The following is a 19,839-nucleotide window of genomic DNA, read 5'->3' on the forward strand; positions in this document are numbered from 1 at the left end:
CCGCCGCCTCGCCGCGCGCTCCCTCGCAGTACGCGTGCTCCGCTGCTGCGCATGCGCGGCCTGCGCCGTGACTTCCGCTCAGTGCAGCCCAGGGCGGCGCGGTTGTTGTGCGGGAGCGGTTTCGGCTCGGGCGGTGAGCGGCGGGTTGGGGTGAGAGGGAGGTCGCTGCTGTCCGGTGTTGGCGGAACGTGAGGCCCGCGGCGACGAGAGGCGGGGTGAGAAAGGAGCTGGACGGGCTCGCTCAGAGCAGGGGTTGCCCTCTCTCGGGGAGAGAGCGGCGTGCAAGCCCGTGATGGAGAGGGCAGCCTTAAAGCTGCTCCTCCTGGACCCGGGAGACGAAGGCACCCAGAGATGTAGGGTAGGGCCCTCCACGCTGTCCTTCCTGGGAGCCAGGATCGGCGCTCCGCTGAGGATCTCCCTTCCTACGGGCTGCTGCTTGTGCACGGTGTGGCCCAGGCACGACTTGGCGGACGGGTACCTACAGGTTGATCTGACCTGCAGCACCGCCGGTGTAACGGCAAGGGACGTGACGGGCCTTACGCTGAGTGTGGGCCAGCTGCAGCTCCTGGCGTACCGCCGCCTAACAAAGGCAGCGGTGAGAGTGGTCCTTAAGAGTGCTGCGCTGAAAAAGTCGACTTCCAGAGCAGTGTTGCAGGAGACAATCAGAGAACTGCTAAGAAATATTTATGTTTCACTTCATTATGTTGTTACTGTTGCCCCAAATCTCGAAAATCCTGTCATGTATATTGAAATACTGTCTGTAGACCCTTTGGTGGATGAAGCTGGATTGATAACCCCCCAGACAAGTGTAAAGATTAAGGAGGTGATCACTTATGAATGGTACAGACATCTGTCAGAAGACACTGCAAAAACTTCAGTTGCAGGACTAGATGATGTGGGAAAGTCTTTGAAAGAAATTATTGATCTGCCTTTCCGCTTTCCAAAGACATTTAAGAAGCTAGGGCTTTCTGTCCCTAATGGAGTGCTATTAATAGGGCCCCCGGGTGTAGGGAAGACCCTTATGGTAAAGGCAGTAGCCAAAGAACTGGGTGCGTATCTGTTGTGCACCAGTGGCCTAGACATCTATGGTTCAAGACCGGGAGAAAGTGAAGAGAATTTACGAAGAGCCTTTGAAAAGGCCAGAGAAATGGCATACGAAGGCCCAACCGTCCTCTTTATTGATGAAATTGATTCTTTATGCCCAAAGCGAGGAAGGTCAAACAATGCTCCTGAAGATCGTATTGTTGCTCAGTTACTAACACTGCTGGATGGTGTTGGTAGTGAGGGTAAAATAGTCATTATAGCAGCTACAAACAGGCCTGATGCCTTGGACCCTGCACTGAGAAGACCTGGGAGATTTGACAGAGAGGTAAGCAAGCCTTGTGATTCATCTGCTCCTTCTTTCCTTTTTGAGGTTGTGCAGGGGCAAGTTAATAAGGTAATTTTTAAATTTTTTTAATGTCTGCTGGTCAGGTTTCATAGTGGGATTCTACAGGCTTCAGATAGGCCTTGTTTGTTTAGTTTGCTGCAGCTTGGGTAAGGTAGAAAGCACATTTTACTGAGGCTGGGAGTTCCAAATACTTGGAAATGGACAGGGGGAGCCTTTTTGCTTCTTCCTGATGAAGTCATGAACCTCTTCTTGAGGGTTTCCTTTTGCTTACAGGTGCTTAGCATTACAGACTTAGATTTTTCTCATTTAAATCCCAGATTAAAGATTTATACATCTCTCCTTAAAAGTTTGTCGTGACAGAGAACTAGTAACCCATTGTGTCAAAAAATCTATTCAGATTTCAATAACAGAGGCTCGATCTACTCTGGAAAACTTCTAATATTCTAAAGAAGAAAGAGCACTTGCAGTTACACAATGCACGATGCTTTTGCTTGTGTTGTTTCTTTTGGTCGCACTCCTGGGTCTTCCAGTTTAGTGAAGTTCTTTAATGCTTTCACAAGTATGATTTTCATTCTTGAGTTCTTAAGACATATTTTATGGTGGTATTTTACCAGGTTTTTAATGTATGAATGTTTATCTGTGGGGTTTTTTTTTTTATTAATCCAGTTCTTGTGTCGCAAGGAAAATTATTTCAATGTTACATTTTACAATAAAATTGCATTAAATTAGGGCTTGATATACACTAGCTACAGTGTCTTATGAACAACTGCTTATGCAAACACTGTTCACCTGGAAAGTAAGTGTAAATGAAGAGTATTTTAAGTATTTGTCATTTGTATAGTGCTGGTAATGTTTCCTATAAAACTCTTTTAGTTGCAATGTAAGTATGTATAAATCTTAAGTAAGCAGTGTAAAGCAGAGACCAAGCTGCTTGCCTGTGTCTAGAAAATAAGAGGAATACAGCAAAATACCTACTTAAAATTTGTGTTTACTATATTTGATTTAGGTTGTTATTGGAACCCCAACACTTACACAAAGAAGATCCATCCTGCAGTTGCTTACATCTGATATGCCAATTTCTACAGATGTTGATTTGGTTAAACTGGCAGAAATGACAACTGGGTATGTTGGAGCTGACCTTACAGCACTCTGCAGAGAAGCTGCCATGCAGGCTGTGTTCCACAGCTCTTTGGTATGGTTGCATATTAGTCAAGAAGAATATCATTAATACTCAGCCTTACTTGGAAAGCTCAGCAAGTTGAAGAACTCACAAAGTAAAATACTGAAATTAAAACACTGAAAATACCAGCTGTCTTATAAATGTAAATATGCTGGTCCTTTCAGCTCTCACCTGGAAATACTGCTTTATCCTTTCTGGTTGAAAAGCTTTGCTGAAATTTTTTATCCTTATTTTTTTAGGATTGTGCAGAGATTTTAGTCTTTGGCAAACTGAATTATTATGTCCACCAAAGCGCTCTTTTGAAGCTGTTGGTGATTTAGAGTTCTATTTAGTAATAACTGCAAATTAAAGTTAGGTTGACACATAAATATAACTGCTAGTGATAATATCTGTTATCATTTGTGTTGTAGAGTCGGGTATAACACTGTTGTAGACACAAGGTATACAGCTGCCCAGTGTGCATAAATTTAATTTCTTAGCAATTCTCCAATTCCATATCTATATAAAGTTCTTAATACTCTTTTTATTTAATCTGACTTTTACAGGAACTGAAATATACCAATTCCATATCTATATAAAGTTCTTAATACTCTTTTTATTTATCTGACTTTTACAAGAAATAAATATACCGCAGATATGTAGGTTTTAATCTGGAATGGCTTGGTGGAAATTTAATGTGTATTTGCAAAATTACCAGAGTCAGAGAATCTGTACAGAGAATTTTCCTACCCCTGTCTTCACTCAGGGATAGGAAAAAAGAGAGCATCATATTTCTAAAAGTTCCATCTCGTCCAGATACCTTACGAATACTGAAAATAATAAAATAATTTGAGCCTGATATCCCGAAAAGATGTAGATGGACAAATGAAAATAAGTAGATGACCTATTTGCCTTGAGGACTGCAAGCACTTTTGTAAAATGCTTCTTAGTTCTGTTACTGCATCTGTTGTTTCATAATGGTATTTTATAGCCTGCTTGAGATAATGCCTTACTTTCTGTGGTAAAAATGGATGTTAGAACATTTTTGTATTCAAGACAGTCTAGGATTTGGTATATAGTAACTCTGAAACTAGCAACCACTTGACTTAGCAGATCACCGTCTAATGGAGCTGTAATTTAGCGAACAGTAGTTTTTTCTAAAACATTAATTTCTGTTAATTTTTTTTTTTTCCTGTGTAAAAACTTGCCACTAAAGAGACTATTTTGTGTTACAGCTTTGTGTCTGCAGTGCTTAAGCTTGTTAGGGCGAGAATTTGTTGTTTTGTTAGTTGCATTTGGCCTTCTGTGAAGTATTTTGCATATTAATGCAGCATTGTAAGTTACTGTGTAAAAATATTGTTAATATGCTTTATCTGTATTTTTTCAGGATTCAGCGAAACCAGTGATTAACATGGCAGATTTCCAAGAAGCTTTTAAAAAAACTCAGCCATCCTCTTTTCGAAGTGCAATTGGACTAACAGAGTGTAAACCTGTCACTTGGGAGCAAATTGGTGGGCTTGAAGATGTGAAATTAAAGTTAAAACAGGTAATGGATAAGACAAATCCAACTAGTTTCTAATAGCCATGTCCTGCAAGACGTTGTATATGCTACATGATGGAAACTAATTGTCTTTCAAATTACCTTATTACATATTGTATTTCATAGAATCACAGAATTATTTAGGTTGGAAGGGACCTTAAATATCATCTAGTTCCAATTCCCTGCTATGGGCAGGGCCACCATGCACTAGACGATGTTGCTCAAAGCCCTGCCCAAACTGGCCTTGAACACATCTGGGGTTGAGGCAGCCACAGCTTCCCTGGGCAACCTGTTCCAGTGCCTCACCACCCTCACAGTAAAGAATATCTTCCTAATATCTAAACTAAATCTCTCTTTTAGTTTAAAACCATTACCCCTTGTCCTATCCCTACATGTCTTTGTAAGAAGTCCCTCACCACATTCTTTGCAGGCCCCCTTTAGGTACTGGAAGGCTGTTATAAGATCTCCCTGGAGCCTTCTCATCTTCAGGCTGAACAAGTCCAGCTCTCTCAGCCTGTTTTCATAGGAGAGGTGCTTCAGCTCTCAGCATCTCAAGGCCTCCTCTGGACTCATTCAAGCAGATCCATGTCCCTCTTTGTGCTGGGTGCCCCAGAGCTGAACACAGTACTCCAGGAGACTGGAGATCAGGAGAGGTCTCACAAGAGTGAAGTAGAGAGGGAGAATCATCTCCCTTGACCTGCTGGTCACACTCCTTTTGATGCAACCCAGTTGGTTTCTGGGCTGCAAGCACACACTCATGTTGAACTTGTCAACCAACACCCGCAGCTCCTCCTCAAGACTGCTCTCAGTCCATTCTCTGCTTAGCCTGTATTTATGCTTGGGATTGCCCCGACCCATTTATTTTAAAACATTTTTTTATACTTCATTAAGGTATTGCAGTGTTTGTTAGAACTCTTCTAACAAGGTGTCACTCCCAACTGTAGTATCATGGGGAAATAAGCATGGGTTTGAGTAACTGAAAAACGCTTGACTTGTATCCAGAGAACTTGTCCATTCCTGAATGTGTAGTCAGAGACAGCTTTTGTCTGTCATCTCTCAATAACTGCCGTTTGTTCTGTTTGAGAGGACACTTTAAGAAGGGAGCACTATATGAAGAAAGACCAAGCTAGTATTCTTTGATTTCAAATTAATTTTTCTACCAATGAAAGGAAATAATATGCTCTGCAGTGTTACTGATTGCCTAGGAATTGTAGTTCTGTTACTAAGAATGTCATAACTTTTTATGTATTGACAGAGTATTGAGTGGCCTATGAAATTTCCTCAGGCATTTGCTAGGATGGGGCTGTCTCATCCAAAGGGTATTCTTCTCTATGGGCCATCAGGGTGTGCCAAAACCACATTGGTGAAGGCTCTGGCCACAAGTTGTCACTGTTCCTTTCTCTCTGTAAGTGGTGCTGACCTCTTCTCACCTTACGTTGGAGATTCAGAGAAGATTTTGTCTCAGGTACAGTTTTTTGATTTGTATAAGGCCTGTAGGTTATTTTTTGCTTCATTTTTGGATGGTCTAAATTTTTTTACTGAAAATACTATAGTTAAAGCTCTCATCTGATTGTTAAATAAGATATCTTTCAGATGTATATAAACTGAGACTCTAGCCCTAAAATTAGACAAGTTTTAAACTTTATATGTATTTCTACCCTTTTGTTTTCAGTTCATTTAAGAATCTAAGTAAGACCTTGCCTATAGTAAATGTAAGCCAGAACAGCTCCTGTATCCTTAAATGAAATACAGAGTATGTGTAAACAGGTGTTTTCTCCTTACCTGACAGAATGTATGCACTGATGTTTTACTTTATTAATATTTTTAAAAAAGGTTTTTAGCCAAGCAAGAGCAAATGCTCCAGCAATAGTATTCCTAGATGAGATTGACTCTATCTTGGGATCTCGGTCACACTGCAAAACTAGCCATGGTGTCTCAGAGCGGGTTCTTTCTGTTCTTCTCAATGAGTTGGATGGTATTGGGCTGAAAGTCACAGAAAGAAGAGGAAGAAAACTGCAGCTTGAGGGTCAATGTCAAGAACAAAGTGAAGAGGAAAGAAAGGTATTTATGTTCCCTTTTCCGTATAGGAAGGATGATAAATGCTGTCCAGTTGTTCCAAAAATTTTAGCTGTTGAATCACACTTTTTCACCTTAAACCTCAAGCTTAAAAATATGCAAGATGCTCTTTTATTCTGTCATAACTTCTAAAACATACTGTATGTAGACTGCTAACTTTTTACATACTCTGTTCTTCAATGAGACTTTGAATAAAATACACAAGCTAAAGAGCATTACTAGTTGGTCTTCATCTTCTATCACAAAAATCCTCTTGCTTGACAGTAAGGTAATTTTTTAGATTGTGTTATTTTTACTATTATACAGGTTCTTTCCTGGACTTACTTTTTACCCCTACTTTATTTGCAGTGCTTTCTCATACATAGTTTATACAAAACCAATACATACATGTCCTTGTCACTTAATCTGGCCCGCACCAAGGCAGTTTTTTACCTGAAGAAAAATAAAATACTAATATTGAAAGGAAAGTAACTACATGTAAAGATACATCATCTTTTTGTTCTTCCCCTTTCCTTGTTAGTAGTTATATATTACCTAAAGATGACTAGTATCGTAACCATTTTGCACTAATGTGTTTATATCATCTCTTAGCTAGAGTTTCATGAAAGTTTGAACAAGGATTTCATGGTAGTTGCTGCAACAAATAGACCAGATATGTTGGATGATGCCTTGCTGCGTCCTGGAAGGCTAGACAAGGTCATCTATATTCCACCTCCGGATCTGAAGGTGATGTATTGCAAAGCCATATGTGGATTTAAATGGAGAGGTATTGATTGCCAGCACACTGTAAGAGCAAATGGGGACATATTCCTGTAATAAATATATTTAACAACTGATGGATGATTCACTAAACTTCAGGTACAATGAAGAATCTTAAAGAGGAATAATTGCATTTATGATTTAAACACCAGTAATATTTGACCTGGTGTATGTAGGTATACTATCACATACAGAAAACAGACAAAATCTGGTAGAATTCTGTATTTACAAAATCAAGCTGCAGTTTATAAAGTACTGTAACAAGTTGTCTGTCCTTGCTTCAAATCATTCTTTTGCCCTGCTCCCAAAAGTAGTGTAGCTATTTGTTGTGAGCTTCCCAAAAAAAAATGTTGAGCCAAAGCAGACCAAATATGGACTCCTTAGTCTAAAATACTGTGTATTCATGAAGTCATGGGTAATTGCGAATAACAGGCTTTAATATGTGAGATGAGATAATACTCTTATGGTTATGGTTATCTCCATTAATAGCATTTTATTCAATCTTCCACCAAAACTGAAGTAGTTTTGGTACTCTTCCAAATTTTCATTTGTTCTAATTTCTAATTTGGCACTGCTTTGGAGAGCAATTAATTCTTGGTTTGGTTTTGTTGTATAAAATGCACCATCCTACAGGGAAGGCTTTCCATTTTGAAAATCTGCACAGAAAAAATTCCATTAGATACTGATGTGTCATTACAAGACGTGGCAGTTCTGACAGACTTCTTCTCTGGAGCTGATATTGAAAATCTGTGCAAGGAGGTAAGAAATATTCATGGTTGAATGAATCTGTTGACATAAACTGTAAATTAAACCTTTCAATGAAAAAAGAGAGGTAGCTCATAGATGTTATCAAGCCATCTGTATATGCATTCTTTCACAGTTTGTAATGAAAATACAAAGAGAAGGAATAAAGCTGAAGAACCTAATAAGGGTTAATTCTTTAAATAAAAAAGGCAAATAAGAATAAAGGCTTTCTGTGATAATTTACTCAAAGTTAAAGACCTGTACTACCCTTTATGTCACATGGCCCATTGTAATCCAAACTCACATGTAGATGAAGTGTAATCTGTGTGCTGCAAGCAACTTTAGCATTTTTAACTGAAATTAGTACCTGCTGTCAAGGCTAGAGAGAAAAAAAATGAGAAGATAAATCTTGTAAGTATTTGAGATGAGTTGCATAAAAGACAAAAGACTGGGAGGAAAATCCAGCAACTCAGGTTATCAAAGATACTGTCTAATCCAGACAAAAAAATGGAAAGAGTTGCAGTGATTTTATTTGATGTTGTATCTATTGTTCAATAACCATAAACTGTATGATACTGCTTTCAGATGCTTTACCTGAAATTTTGTTTGATGTAAAATATTTTAGACTACTTACAATAATTTCTTTGCCAGTTAAAACATGAAAAGCATTTTAAATTGTTCCTTTTTTTTCTTTTAAAGGCTGCTTTGTTGGCGTTGCAAGAGAATGGACTTGAAGTGACTGCTGTAAAACACGAGCATTTTGTAAAATCATTGAGGACTGTAAAACCATCCTTAAACATGAAAGACTTGGAATTTTATGAAAAAATCTATACTCGAGAATTAGCCTCCTGAAACAAAAAGAAGTGATATAGCATAGGTATTCTTAAATACATCACAAAGATTTTGCAGTGGCATACATCTTTTCTGCTTTTTAATACTGTACTTTTTTTGTACTTTTATTTTTGTACTGTAGTTTTCAGTGTGTAAAATTTCACTTGAGAAAAATCTGTGGTTTCGGTAATGGAGAATAAATGAAAATCTTGTTTCCTTCAGCTAGGTTTCCATCTAGAAACAAGTAATTGAGATTCTTAGATAAAGTACACTGTGGAACAGCTTACTGCTACTGAAGATTTCCTAATTCTCAGTGCAAGCACTGGCATAATAATATTTAATTTAAAATATGTTGTGAAGTTCCTAAAGGAGAATGAGAAAAGCTTTCAGACTGTTAAACAGGAGGAAGTCCCATACTATGGAAAATGTCAGGTGTTTTATATGTGCGTATCTACAGACTTGCTTTATGACAAGCAGATTCCAAAACACAGTGATGGTGAAAAGGCTGTCAGTGCTTAATACCTTGTAGGTTTAGAGTCTGGGTTTTGGGGAATAATTTTAGATCAGTTACTGATTGCTGTACAAACAGTTGGATTGAGTAAGCAGTCTGAGTTACTAAGTCTGTAATTAAGCTATAATAATTTCTTCTTCAGAGAAGGAAGTTTGCTGTAAAACTCTTCCTGCAGAATTCTTTTCCTCACCCAATCATTCTTTGTCAATATATTTTTATAGGTCATCTTCTAAAATAAGTAGATATATCAAGGGAAATTGTTATTGTATGTATGTAAAGATGCATTTTAACTTACCAGGTAGGAAGCTTTTAAATACTTTTTCCTTGTCCCCATGAAAATGTTTGTGAACAACTCCCCTGTCAAAGATAATTTATTATTTCAGCTGAGGTTCGTAAGTAATTAACCCATTAACAAGTATTTCTTTCTCAAAACATGGGCACCAGGGACACACTACAGTGCAGTTTACAGTGAGATGGATCACAAAAGGAAGTTCCAAGGCAGTTAGCGACTGTGGAGGGCAGAAGGGGGAGTAGCCATTGTAATTTAGGAAAGGGTTCAGATATAAATGACTGTCCTACAGCTTGGTGGCTTTGATCACCATTTTCTGAGGCGGGACCATCCTGCTGCTTTATTGCTGGTAACAAGTAGGCCAGTGCCAATGAACTTCCCAGACACCCAAAGGTTTCTTGACAGCAATGCTGGAGATAAAGTATGGAAACCTTCAAGGTAGCTCTGGTTTGCTTTCCAGTTCTTAAGAGTGTTGCTTTAGAATAGACAGACCTGAATGTTGTGAGGACAGCAAACTGGTGTCAGCTTCTGTCAGACATGCTGACTTCTGTAATCACTCCCTAGAAGGACCAGTGGAACAAATTGTGCCCTACTGTGTTTCTTTCTTGCTACGGGGAGCCAGCAGTGTATGCAGTAAGGGAAACCTCTCCTTCGTTTTAATGCTTTACAGTGGGCAAGAGGGAAAGGGAGAAGCTGGTTTACAGGAGTTGTCTGCAGGCACCACGCACCTCCAGCCTGCCCCTGGTGGGAGTTCTCAGCTTGGGGTATTGGGAAGGTAGGAGCTGTGTAACCCAATAGAGAGGTTGTGCCCTGGGCTTGGCTTAAGCTGCCTTCGCAGAAAGAGGGACATCAGCCTCCTGTTCCGGTTACTGAACGCACCTTGCCAAGGCCTTCCCTGTGCCTTTGCCTCGATACGTTGTTCTTTAGGCAGCTACCTGGATAAAGGGACAAACAAGAAGATGAAGGACGAATGGAGAAGGGAAGTTGAGTAATGCCACAGCAGGGAGCGGAGGAGCTGCGGGAGAAAGCCTCCCTGCGGAGGGCTGGAACGTCGCGGGGCGGCGCTGCTCGCGAGCGGCCGTTGGGAGGCGCCCTGCCTGCGGGGTGCTGCGCGGCGGGCGTTGTCCCGCCTACGTGACCTGGGGTACGGCCCGCGCTCAGCGGCGGGGGTGCCCCTATATAATGCGGAGCGCAGGGCTCGCCAGTGTTGAGCCTGTCGGTAGCGCTGCCGCTCTCTGTGCACCTGCCAGGTAACGGAGGCGTCGTGCCCTCTCCCTCGGGTACCGCAGGCGGGAGGTCCCGGCCCGGGGCGCCGTAACGGAGAACCGTTTGTTACAGGTCCGCGGCCGCCGCGATCATGAAAACGAGCTTCTTCCACATAATCAAAACCAAAAGAGAAGTAAGTTTGTCATAGACGTTGGTTCTGAGATAACCCTCTTGGCTGGGGGGCTGCAGCTGGCTCCAGCAGGCACACAGGGGTTGGCATTTAATGGTTAGCGGTTTATAGAGGAGCTGGGGATAGCAGGGGAGGTACGCGGGGTGAGAGTCATGCCTTGGAGCTGAGGTGTGCGAGCGGTAATGTGCACACCTGAACAGCTGATCACATCTCACTGCTTGGAGCCCTCGCTCCCCTTACTCACGGCTCCATAGGCGGGACACTAGTTCAACTTTTGTCTCTGTTTTGTGTCTTTCAGCTCATTCCCCTGGCTGGAATAATATCCTTCGCAGCTATTGGGGCATTCTCTTTTTCCATTTATTCCCTATTCTGCAAATCTGATGTGATGTAAGCAAAAACTTTCTGCTTGGAGTTCACCCTAACCTTTTGTTCAACACAGGTGTTTGACCATCATGTTTTGCACCAAAAAAGTGCCATATGGATGTTCCAGACTCCTAGTAACAATTAATATACTGCAGATTGTAAATACTGAAGAAATTCATTAATTTGAAGCATATTCCGAATTATTTTGTAACTTTAGATTTAATAATTATATTATTTGCTTTAGTTGTAATAGGTTTTAAATGTGCTTATAAAGAATTTCCACTAATCAGATAGGTGGGTGGCATGCAGATACGTTGCAACCAGGCTGTTGGCTTGTATATGAAGAACGTTTGACAATATAAACTTAGAATAACTTAGTATTTTAATGACTTGGCTAGTAATTGGAGCTAACTCCTATACTCTAAGCTTTTGGGAGCTTTTATATTCAAAGTGATAGGAATACGTATTTTGCCTGCCAGGGTAAGAATCCCCTTTGTCTTTTGTGTCCTTGTTCAGTTCTGATTTTTCAGCTTGCTTCTCTTAGGATATAATACCTACTTCAATAATGTTGGCTTGTTTGGTGATTTGGAAGCTGCAAATAAAGCAAGACATTATTTATATTAAAATATAAATGCCCAAACCTGTGAACTTGTGTTTCAGGGAACTACTTACTTACAGTAAGAGTTCTACTGACAATAAACAGCTCTTATAAGAAACATATATGCAAGATTACACCCTAAAACATAATACCTGTTTTGCTTTATCTTCTCTTAAAGCATTAACAAGAGTAGCAATCCAGAACCATGGGAAACTGTTGATGCTACCAAGCCTCAGAAGGTAATTTGTACAAATAATACAGTCGATGCAAATAACATACATTTTCAACACAATGAGTATTTTTTAAATGTGGAAAACCTAGCAAAATATAATAATATATATTATAAAATGTAAAAAATATAAATTAAAAAACCCTGAAGAACAATACAAATGCTAAGCTGATGTGTGTCTATTTAAAAGTAGCACTAACTGCTTAATTTGTTACTTCACGTAAATTATCTTCCCTGTATTACTTAATAAAGGGGTTCAGCTGTTACATTCTAGGTCTGATCATGAATCTATGGTGGTCTTCTGGTTCGTATCCTGCACCCTCTCCCTGCAATATCCATTTACTCAATTCCATTGATAACAATGGAAATTCAGAATATAGAGGAAATGCTCATTAATGCCTTATTACTGAATTACAAAATTGCCTAAGAATGTTTTGAGTACTGCAGCCTGAAGGAAAAAAATCTTATTTTAGAAGAGCATCTAGGAAAAAGAAAAATAAAACTATTTAAATTATTAGTTATTTAATATCCAAGCGATTTTGTTCAACAGATTATTAAATAGGTCATTAGGTGCCATTTTTGTTTGCTTCTGAAGTGAAAATGTAAAGCTACTAGAAATCCTTCGTGCATAAGTTGATGCATGATATGAAGGAATTTTGCTAATTTCTTTGATATTTTCCTGTTAATTTCTTGCAGCTATTAACAATCCGTCAGAAATGGAAACCTATAGAAGAGCTGGAAAGTGTCAAAAAGCTTACGAAGTAACAAGTTTCTGTTGCCTCAGAAAGGTACCCTATGAATCTAGTGGAACCACTTCTGCACAAACTTGACTACTGAAATCAGTGTGCGGAAATGCTTCTGCTACGTTTTTAGGGTCTCCCTACATTTTTGGATGAGGAGTTCCATATTGCTTTAGAAGCTGGCATGCAACATAGAGTCCAAAAATCTGTCTCAAATAATTGATTTTCTGTAGGCATTTGATGTCAAATGTTGACTATTCAGATGTTAATTATAGATGGAAAAGCCTTCACACTTTGTGTGGAATATTGGTTTTCTCAAAAACATTAATGTTGTATATATTTTAAATATATTTTAAAATTATATCTTTACAACATTCCATGAAAATCTGATAAATGGAGATTACCCAAAAGCCCTTCTAAATTGGGATTCCTGATCTGCTCCCACACTACGCTGTATTTCAATGCTCTATACTGACCAAATAGTCATCATAGCCAGAGGATGTCTTTGTATGGCAACATATGTGGTCATAAGGTATATTAGCATTTGTTTTCTGTTAGATGACTGTTTAAGTCAAAACTGATGTTTGACTGCTAATATTAAAACTTATACATGCCTTAATTCATTGAGGAGTCCAGTAGGTTATTTTAGGGTGTATTTGAGATTATAGGATTAGAACATCAGAATTACACATGGGTAAAAGGGAATTGGAAATGAGATCATTTCTGTTGTATTTAAATACTGTTCATGTTTCAATTTAGAAAAAGTTACTAGAGTTTGGAACTGTGCATTATCCAAAGCTAATTACATAATGTTAATTGTTTTTGTGCAAGGTGGTTCATGTGAAAGCTTAAATGAACTGCACCATTAACAATACTTTTAAGCATTTCTAGATATATGCTATTGGGGACATCTGCTTTAACAAAGAGAAAATAATAGATTTAAGTTAGGAATGGCTCTGTGAAGAGCCAGTTCTGCTGTAAGCCTCTCTGTGTTTTCTTAGGGGTTGGCCAGGGTAGGAATGTCATGGAGCAGACCCCCAGTACATTAATGAGGCAGTACATATATCCAATGGTAACAACAGTCCTTTTGTGGATATTTTCTGTATGTGTCCCCTTCCAAGCAGTTTCACAATATATTAGTGTTTCTTTAACAACAGGTGTTCAGAATGCATATTCCTTTCTGTGAGGAAGAAAGCAAAACTGAAACAACTGCTAATTGTAAAAAGTCCCTGTAAGTGAGTAATAGGGAAGTGCTTTAGGTTACTCTGGTGCAGCATAGACAACTTAGCTTAATAAAGCTGTCTCCTGAATTTTAAGGTAGTTTGGCTTCAGAAGCTTTAAGTTTACTTAAGATTTATTGGTGCTGAGGAAAAAAAAAATGTTATTTTATCCCATACTTGTGTGCAGATGCAGTGTAAATATTTATCAAGTAAGGATGACTCAGCAGTGTCTATGTTTGAGAGTAAGAGGAACTACAAGACTTCAGAATACATTCATAGCTTTCGTTTTAAGGAATGACATTACAAGATGATTGGATAGCATACAACCTTAGAAATCTAGTGCTCAGAAGAATAAAAGTTCAAGTATTTTAATAGAAATATTTTAAAATATTTTCTGTAAATTATTCTGTATTTGTTGGATTGTATCAAACAAAACAAAAAGTGCTGTGTTCTGAATTGATTCATGAATTAAAATAGTTTGTTCTTCAGTAAATTACTTGTATGGCCTGTAAGTACTGTGAGCAAGTATCTGTCAGCGTTGGGGAAAGAAGTGTGTTAGGTTTTGATTTTTTTTTTTTTTTTTTTTACTTAAGTACTTTTCAATGGTGTCTTCCATTAGAACATTAAGCAGCATGATTGCTATGAGTCATGGGTGTTGCTTTTCCTCATCTGTCCTGCTAAGGTAGTAGAATGTTTTGTGTTACTAGTTGCTTTTTTTGTTAGTATAGATTTGTGGGGAGTGTTTTCACATAATGTGAGAAATCAAAATATTTTCATGCTCTTCAAAAGGATCATAAAATGCTGAAAAAATGAATTGTTCTTGGGACAATTTTGTGTGTTCTTAGACTCCTACAAATAGTCTTGCTTCTGCATAGATGAGTGTTTTTTAAGTAGAGCAAGCTAAGAGCAATTACTGTATCTCCTCCCTCAACTACTCAACATAAATCTGTAAAGCAATATACAAATTATTTCCTTGTTCTGCTACCATCAGTTAAGACATTAAAGATTTAATTGGCTGAATTTTATGAGCTTTTATGAGAACAGTAAGACTTCCATGTCATGTGTTACTCAAACCCATGACTTTTTATTCCATGGGCAATTTAGAGGCCACTGAAATTGTTTAACAACTTTTTTACTTCTCTCTAATCTGTTCTATTTTGTCTCTCGCTCCATTTTGTTCTTCATTTTGTTTTGTTTTTTAAACAATCACTATCTTTGCTCACCCTCTTTAGTACTTTTCCATGGAACTATACAACTTCCAACTTTATATTAATTACAAAGTTAAAGTGCTCACTGGCTTGTTACATTTTTCAAATATGGATTAGAAACCATTAAAAGTGTTTGTTCAGTGATTCTAATCACCATTAGAAATGTATCATTAGAATCTATGGTCATGCTTTTCAAAAGCCACCTGCATTAAAGCAGTATACTTGTAAATAGCTTTCTGGAAGAACAGACAGTTGCTTTCTGCAGTATACATGTAATTATTAATAAATTACTTTTTTTAATTACTTTTTTGTTTGTTTGTTTGTTACTACAGTAGTACTTAGAGGCCTGAACCACAGAACTTGTGTTGTCACAGTTAGCCAAGAGCTGTGTTGTTTCCCATTTGGTTTTCTTTACATACACTAGCCCTGGTATCAGCATTTCTGTCTCATGTCCCCTACCCACTGCATTGTGCTGCTGCAAGTTGCTATTAGTATAGTACTCAACTGACTAGTTATTTCATTGGGGTGTGTGGTTTCTGTTGAAAATAGTAACTTACAGAGGGGCCTGATGCAGTCATTAAAGGAAATTGTTCATCCTGTGGTTGTCATCTGTCTCAGTGCAGAGGGTTGTTGTTTTAGGACTAGCTGTAGAAAACGAACACAAGTAATGGGAATGATTCATTGCATCTGACCAATATTTGATGTTGGACATCTCCCAAAAAAGCTTTCAGATTAAACAAACATGGCCATGATATTCAACACAGTTTTAGTTCTCTGTCCATAGTCCTTGCTGTACAGCACATCCCTGCCATACAGGGAGCACACAAGATAGCAAGATCACCTAAAGCTACAACTAAAATGGAAATACAAAGGTGTTAGCAATGAAGTGGACTCCAGGCACTGCAGATGGACTAACTACTGACCTTCAGGTCCTGATGTGAATAGAGAGTGGGCAGTGTTTGCTGAAAGCTGTTTCCAATAGCAAAGCATCTACTGTCGCTAACTGCACCCTGAAAAGGCCATCCACAGTGAGTGGACACCCAGCCCACACAGCCCATCTCCTGTGGGCCTCACCCCGATTGAAGATCAAACACCTTTACCACACACTTCATGGAGGCTTTACCAAACCTATTTATACTGCACCTTGACTTAATGACCGAAGTATTTGGGTGTAATTAGCTTTTCCTTTTAGATAACCTGGTTACCTGTGTGTTCTGCCCAGAGTTGTCCTGCAGGGCTCCCCAGGGCCCCTCATACAACACGGGCAGACTTGGGCCTGTGGCATATTGAGCCATGATGAGTGATGAGTGTCCCGGTGCCCTCACCGCAGCTGTGAGGGAGCGCGAGGCGGCCGGGCCGCTGCGGGGCAGGAGGGGCTTGCTTTGGCGCCAGGTTTCCATTTCCCCCCGGGCCGCCGCAGAGGAGCGCGGTGAGGCGGTTCCTTCACGTCCTGTCAGCCGAGAGGAGCGAGCCAGCCCCGCAGGCATTGCTGCCAGGTCACCCGTGGGATCCACCTGAAGCCTGCGCCTGCAGCAGCGCTGGTCCCTGCAACGGGGAGAAGGGCTCTCACCAAAAGATCAGGTACAAGCAAAGCACGCCTCCCACTCCGGGTTTTGTGTCAATGCCCTGTTTCCAGGTGTGTGGTTGGGGGAGCTGAGCTCCCTTTCTGTGGTGGTGTGCTGCCTAGATACTCAACAGTGTGCCAGGTGAGGATTTGTCTGTGTGGCAAATGAGGGAGTTGTAAGGAAACTAACTCAGGGGATGGCATAGCTTTCGTTGTTGTGGAGCTGTATTGCAAAGGTGAGTCCTAGAAATAATTTGGATGTCAGGATATAGGCCATGTATTGGCTGATGTTGCTAGTCTAGAACATTGATTTTGAAAAACCCCAATCAGTTGGTAATGGGAGCATGCACAGAAGGTTTGGTTTGGTTTTAGTTTGGTTTTGGTTTTCTCTCTAAGACTTGAAAGGCTTGTCCCAGTGCATTGCATGGGTGGTGTGGGCTGTGGTGCATCTCACATGTGTGGTCCTGTGCCTTGGAGCTGGACTGGTGGGTGTGCAACCATCCTGGTGACAGCACCATTCAGCTGTTCTTGGTCAAGGTCTGACCATGGCTAACGGCGTTGTGCATAAATATGAACTTCATGATGCAACACTTCTCAGATAAAGCTATTCATCTTTGTGACCTTGTTTCTGTAAGGTTTAAGAAGTGTTTGTGCATGTCTGTTGAACTTCAGATAAATGTGCTTCCAGTTTTACCAGCTGTCAAGCAGTAGAAAAATCACTCTTCGACTTGAAACATCTGATCTGGACTGTACTAGACTCTGGTATTACTTGCTTTCCATCTCTCTCACACTTCTCCCTGTTTTCTACTGACACTCCTTCCTTCTTTCATTTGCCAACACATCTGTTCTTGTCAAGTATCTCTTTCTGGCTTGCCCACTTAAACTAATACATCAGCAAACCTTAAAATTTTCTTGGCCTAATTTATTTCTACTGTTATTTATTAGCACACCTGCACTGTGTTCTAGAAAATTACATATGTAAAGTGGGTAGATCAGAATAAAGTTAGGCTGGTGGTTTAAATTCAGAGTTAAGCAAAGGTCCTGCTTGTAATGTTTACTTCCTTCTCCCTCTTCCGTTTTGCTTTGCTTTTTTGTATGCTGATGATATTGTAATAAATGCACCATAGTGCTGTCTTTTATTGAAAGAGGAGCCTTACTAATAACAGTAAGGTTGTGTAGTAAGGCTGTGAACTCTTCAAGCAGAAGTCTGTAGTTTTTCAGTATATTCATAAATAGCAATAAATATTTAAGAATTGTCTTTCAATTTTGACAAAAATTAAATAGAAATTCAGGTCATCCAGATAAGCATGCATTGGCTTTCAATAGACTCACATAAAAACATTCGCAGTTTTTCTTAAGAATTGTTAACAGGGTCCATTCCACTGAAAGCTATTGCTTAATTATACTACTGCAGAAAAATACAGGCCATGTCAATGATAATAATATTAGGGGATACTGTTCTTTACCCACTTCTTTCAAAATACATCATGTTTTAAGTAAGGGCTGTTCTGTTACTGAAAGTTGATTCATCTGGTTGTTTCCTTACCAGAAAATGGCAAAATAACTTGTTCATGTTTTGTAACTCCAAACTTGAAGTGGCCTCTCAGTTTTTAATTCTAAACACTGAAAATCTCTGAGATTCCTGTAGCCTTGCAGACTGTGATAGTGGCAGTCCAGGCAGTAGCTGTGAAACAGCTTTTTCGTCTGTGTATTTTATCTTTCTTTTTGAGTGAATTGGAAAATGTAATTTCTTTAAGCTCAAACTCACTTAGCCCTCACTCAGCCAGACTTGCTGACTTCACTGACCCCAAATGTTGCTGAAGCAGGGGCAGGAGATGATTGCTCTTAAGCTTGTGACTTTATCACAGCAATTGATTTTAAAAGCAGAATTCTTTGCTGAAGTGAGTGGGAATTCTGCACAGACACTGTTGTTACCAGATGGTGGCAAATTGAGGATCTAAGGACTCGGGAGGAAAAATCAGTGAGATACAGCACCAAAAACAGACTGTTGGGACCAGGCAGGGTTCTGTAGCAATCCAGTCAGCATTGCCTAAAGGAACATATATTGGATGCATTCGCAAAGCAGAGGTTGCCTGCCATCTGCCTTCATGGTTACAGCTGTTCTCTAGAACATTGGTTCAAGCCTCTTCCTGTCATTTTACTCTTCTGTATTGTCATGCCAAACACCAGTCTGTTCTGGTAGACCAGATGCTCACTGCTAGTGACTTGTGGGCTCATTGGCCTTTTGCACAGAGCTATGTTTCATCTTCACAAAGGACTGATGTGTGTTATGAGGTGTAAGCAAGGGATGCGCACCTCAGCCCTGGTAGATAGTTACATGGATTTGTTAACAGCACAACGTCTGAAAAGCTAGGCTGCTTTGTCTTCCTGCTTCAGCCTTGTAGAGTATGTGGATTTCTAATTGCCTAATTTATGTGGAGTGAACATGATGCATTAACAGATGAAGTTTATTTCAACAGTGTTACGTTGTATGACATACAGAGGGCAAATGGGCGTACCTATGGATGAGTTGAGAGGTCAGAAGGCCACACAAGTTTGAAAAAATTCTTAAGTGTAAATAAATGTGTTTAAGCTTTCAACTTCAGCAAAACCTTTTCACCATTGATTTCGTGTTGTGTGTCATTTCTTTAATTGAAATAAATGTATTTGCACTAGGCAGGTAACTAATTAGCACCATCCTTTATGAGATTTCATGCTGCTGCACAAACAAGGAAGTGAATGCAGAAAATCCAGATTAGTTGCAGTTCCTGGTAGTAATAGAAAAATCTTACCTGTTTGCCAAAGAAAAGTGGAGTCATCTACTTGTAATAAGTCACTGATTCACTACATCAAAACAAAGAGAAAGCTATTTTTTCTATTAAAGCTAATGTTTCATTTAATGAAGCATCTCTCTCTCTTGCCATATGACTTCTTTTATAATTCGGTAAAGCCAGAATATATTTTGACTGTTAGCATTATGCTGCCAATGCTGTTAGCAGCATTAAATACATTAGCTTTATGCCGCCTTTGCTGTGTTTATTTTTGCTTTTGCAAAGTGCTTTGAATGAAACATGCTATGGTCAGAAGACAGAATTTGGCTTAAGGACTTGTTCCCAAAAGCAGAAATATACAGCAAGATCCTAGTCATAGTGACCCTGCAGTTCTGTTCATAGCCTCATTGCCAAACTTAGCTATAATTTTAATGTTATATGTCATACAAAG

At 39.5% G+C, this 19,839-nt stretch overlaps 2 protein-coding genes across 2 annotated transcripts; both read left to right on the forward strand.

Moving 5' to 3' along the window:
* Positions 1-103: 103 nt before the first annotated feature.
* On the forward strand, positions 104-8,718 carry AFG2B (AFG2 AAA ATPase homolog B). Its single transcript, XM_062629020.1, has 8 exons — positions 104-1,369; positions 2,397-2,582; positions 3,937-4,095; positions 5,345-5,554; positions 5,923-6,150; positions 6,757-6,891; positions 7,558-7,683; positions 8,368-8,718. Exons 1-8 carry the CDS (start codon positions 293-295, stop codon positions 8,518-8,520), a joined length of 2,274 nt encoding a protein of 757 aa, XP_062485004.1. The 5' UTR covers positions 104-292; the 3' UTR covers positions 8,521-8,718.
* Positions 8,719-10,416: 1,698 nt separating this feature from the next.
* Positions 10,417-14,338, forward strand: CUNH15orf48 (chromosome unknown C15orf48 homolog). Its single transcript, XM_062629346.1, has 4 exons — positions 10,417-10,698; positions 10,994-11,082; positions 11,835-11,895; positions 12,582-14,338. The coding sequence occupies exons 1-4, from the start codon at positions 10,657-10,659 to the stop codon at positions 12,648-12,650; spliced, it is 261 nt and encodes an 86-aa protein (XP_062485330.1). The 5' UTR covers positions 10,417-10,656; the 3' UTR covers positions 12,651-14,338.
* Positions 14,339-19,839: the final 5,501 nt, after the last annotated feature.

The sequence above is a fragment of the Pezoporus occidentalis genome, unplaced genomic scaffold (assembly GCF_034315485.1).
Source record: "Pezoporus occidentalis ecotype Australia unplaced genomic scaffold, CSIRO_AGI_Poc_V1 ctg11, whole genome shotgun sequence".
Lineage (NCBI taxonomy): Eukaryota > Metazoa > Chordata > Aves > Psittaciformes > Psittacidae > Pezoporus > Pezoporus occidentalis.

Coding starts and splice junctions, on each gene's coding strand:
- AFG2B (XM_062629020.1), top strand. CDS start 293: ATGGAGAGGGCAGCCTTAAAGCTGCTCCTCCTGGACCCGGGAGACGAA. Junction 1,370..2,396: donor CTGGGAGATTTGACAGAGAG/GTAAGCAAGCCT, acceptor TATTTGATTTAG/GTTGTTATTGGAACCCCAAC. Junction 7,684..8,367: donor TTGAAAATCTGTGCAAGGAG/GTAAGAAATATT, acceptor TTTCTTTTAAAG/GCTGCTTTGTTGGCGTTGCA.
- CUNH15orf48 (XM_062629346.1), top strand. CDS start 10,657: ATGAAAACGAGCTTCTTCCACATAATCAAAACCAAAAGAGAA. Junction 10,699..10,993: donor TAATCAAAACCAAAAGAGAA/GTAAGTTTGTCA, acceptor TGTGTCTTTCAG/CTCATTCCCCTGGCTGGAAT. Junction 11,083..11,834: donor TTCTGCAAATCTGATGTGAT/GTAAGCAAAAAC, acceptor CTTCTCTTAAAG/CATTAACAAGAGTAGCAATC.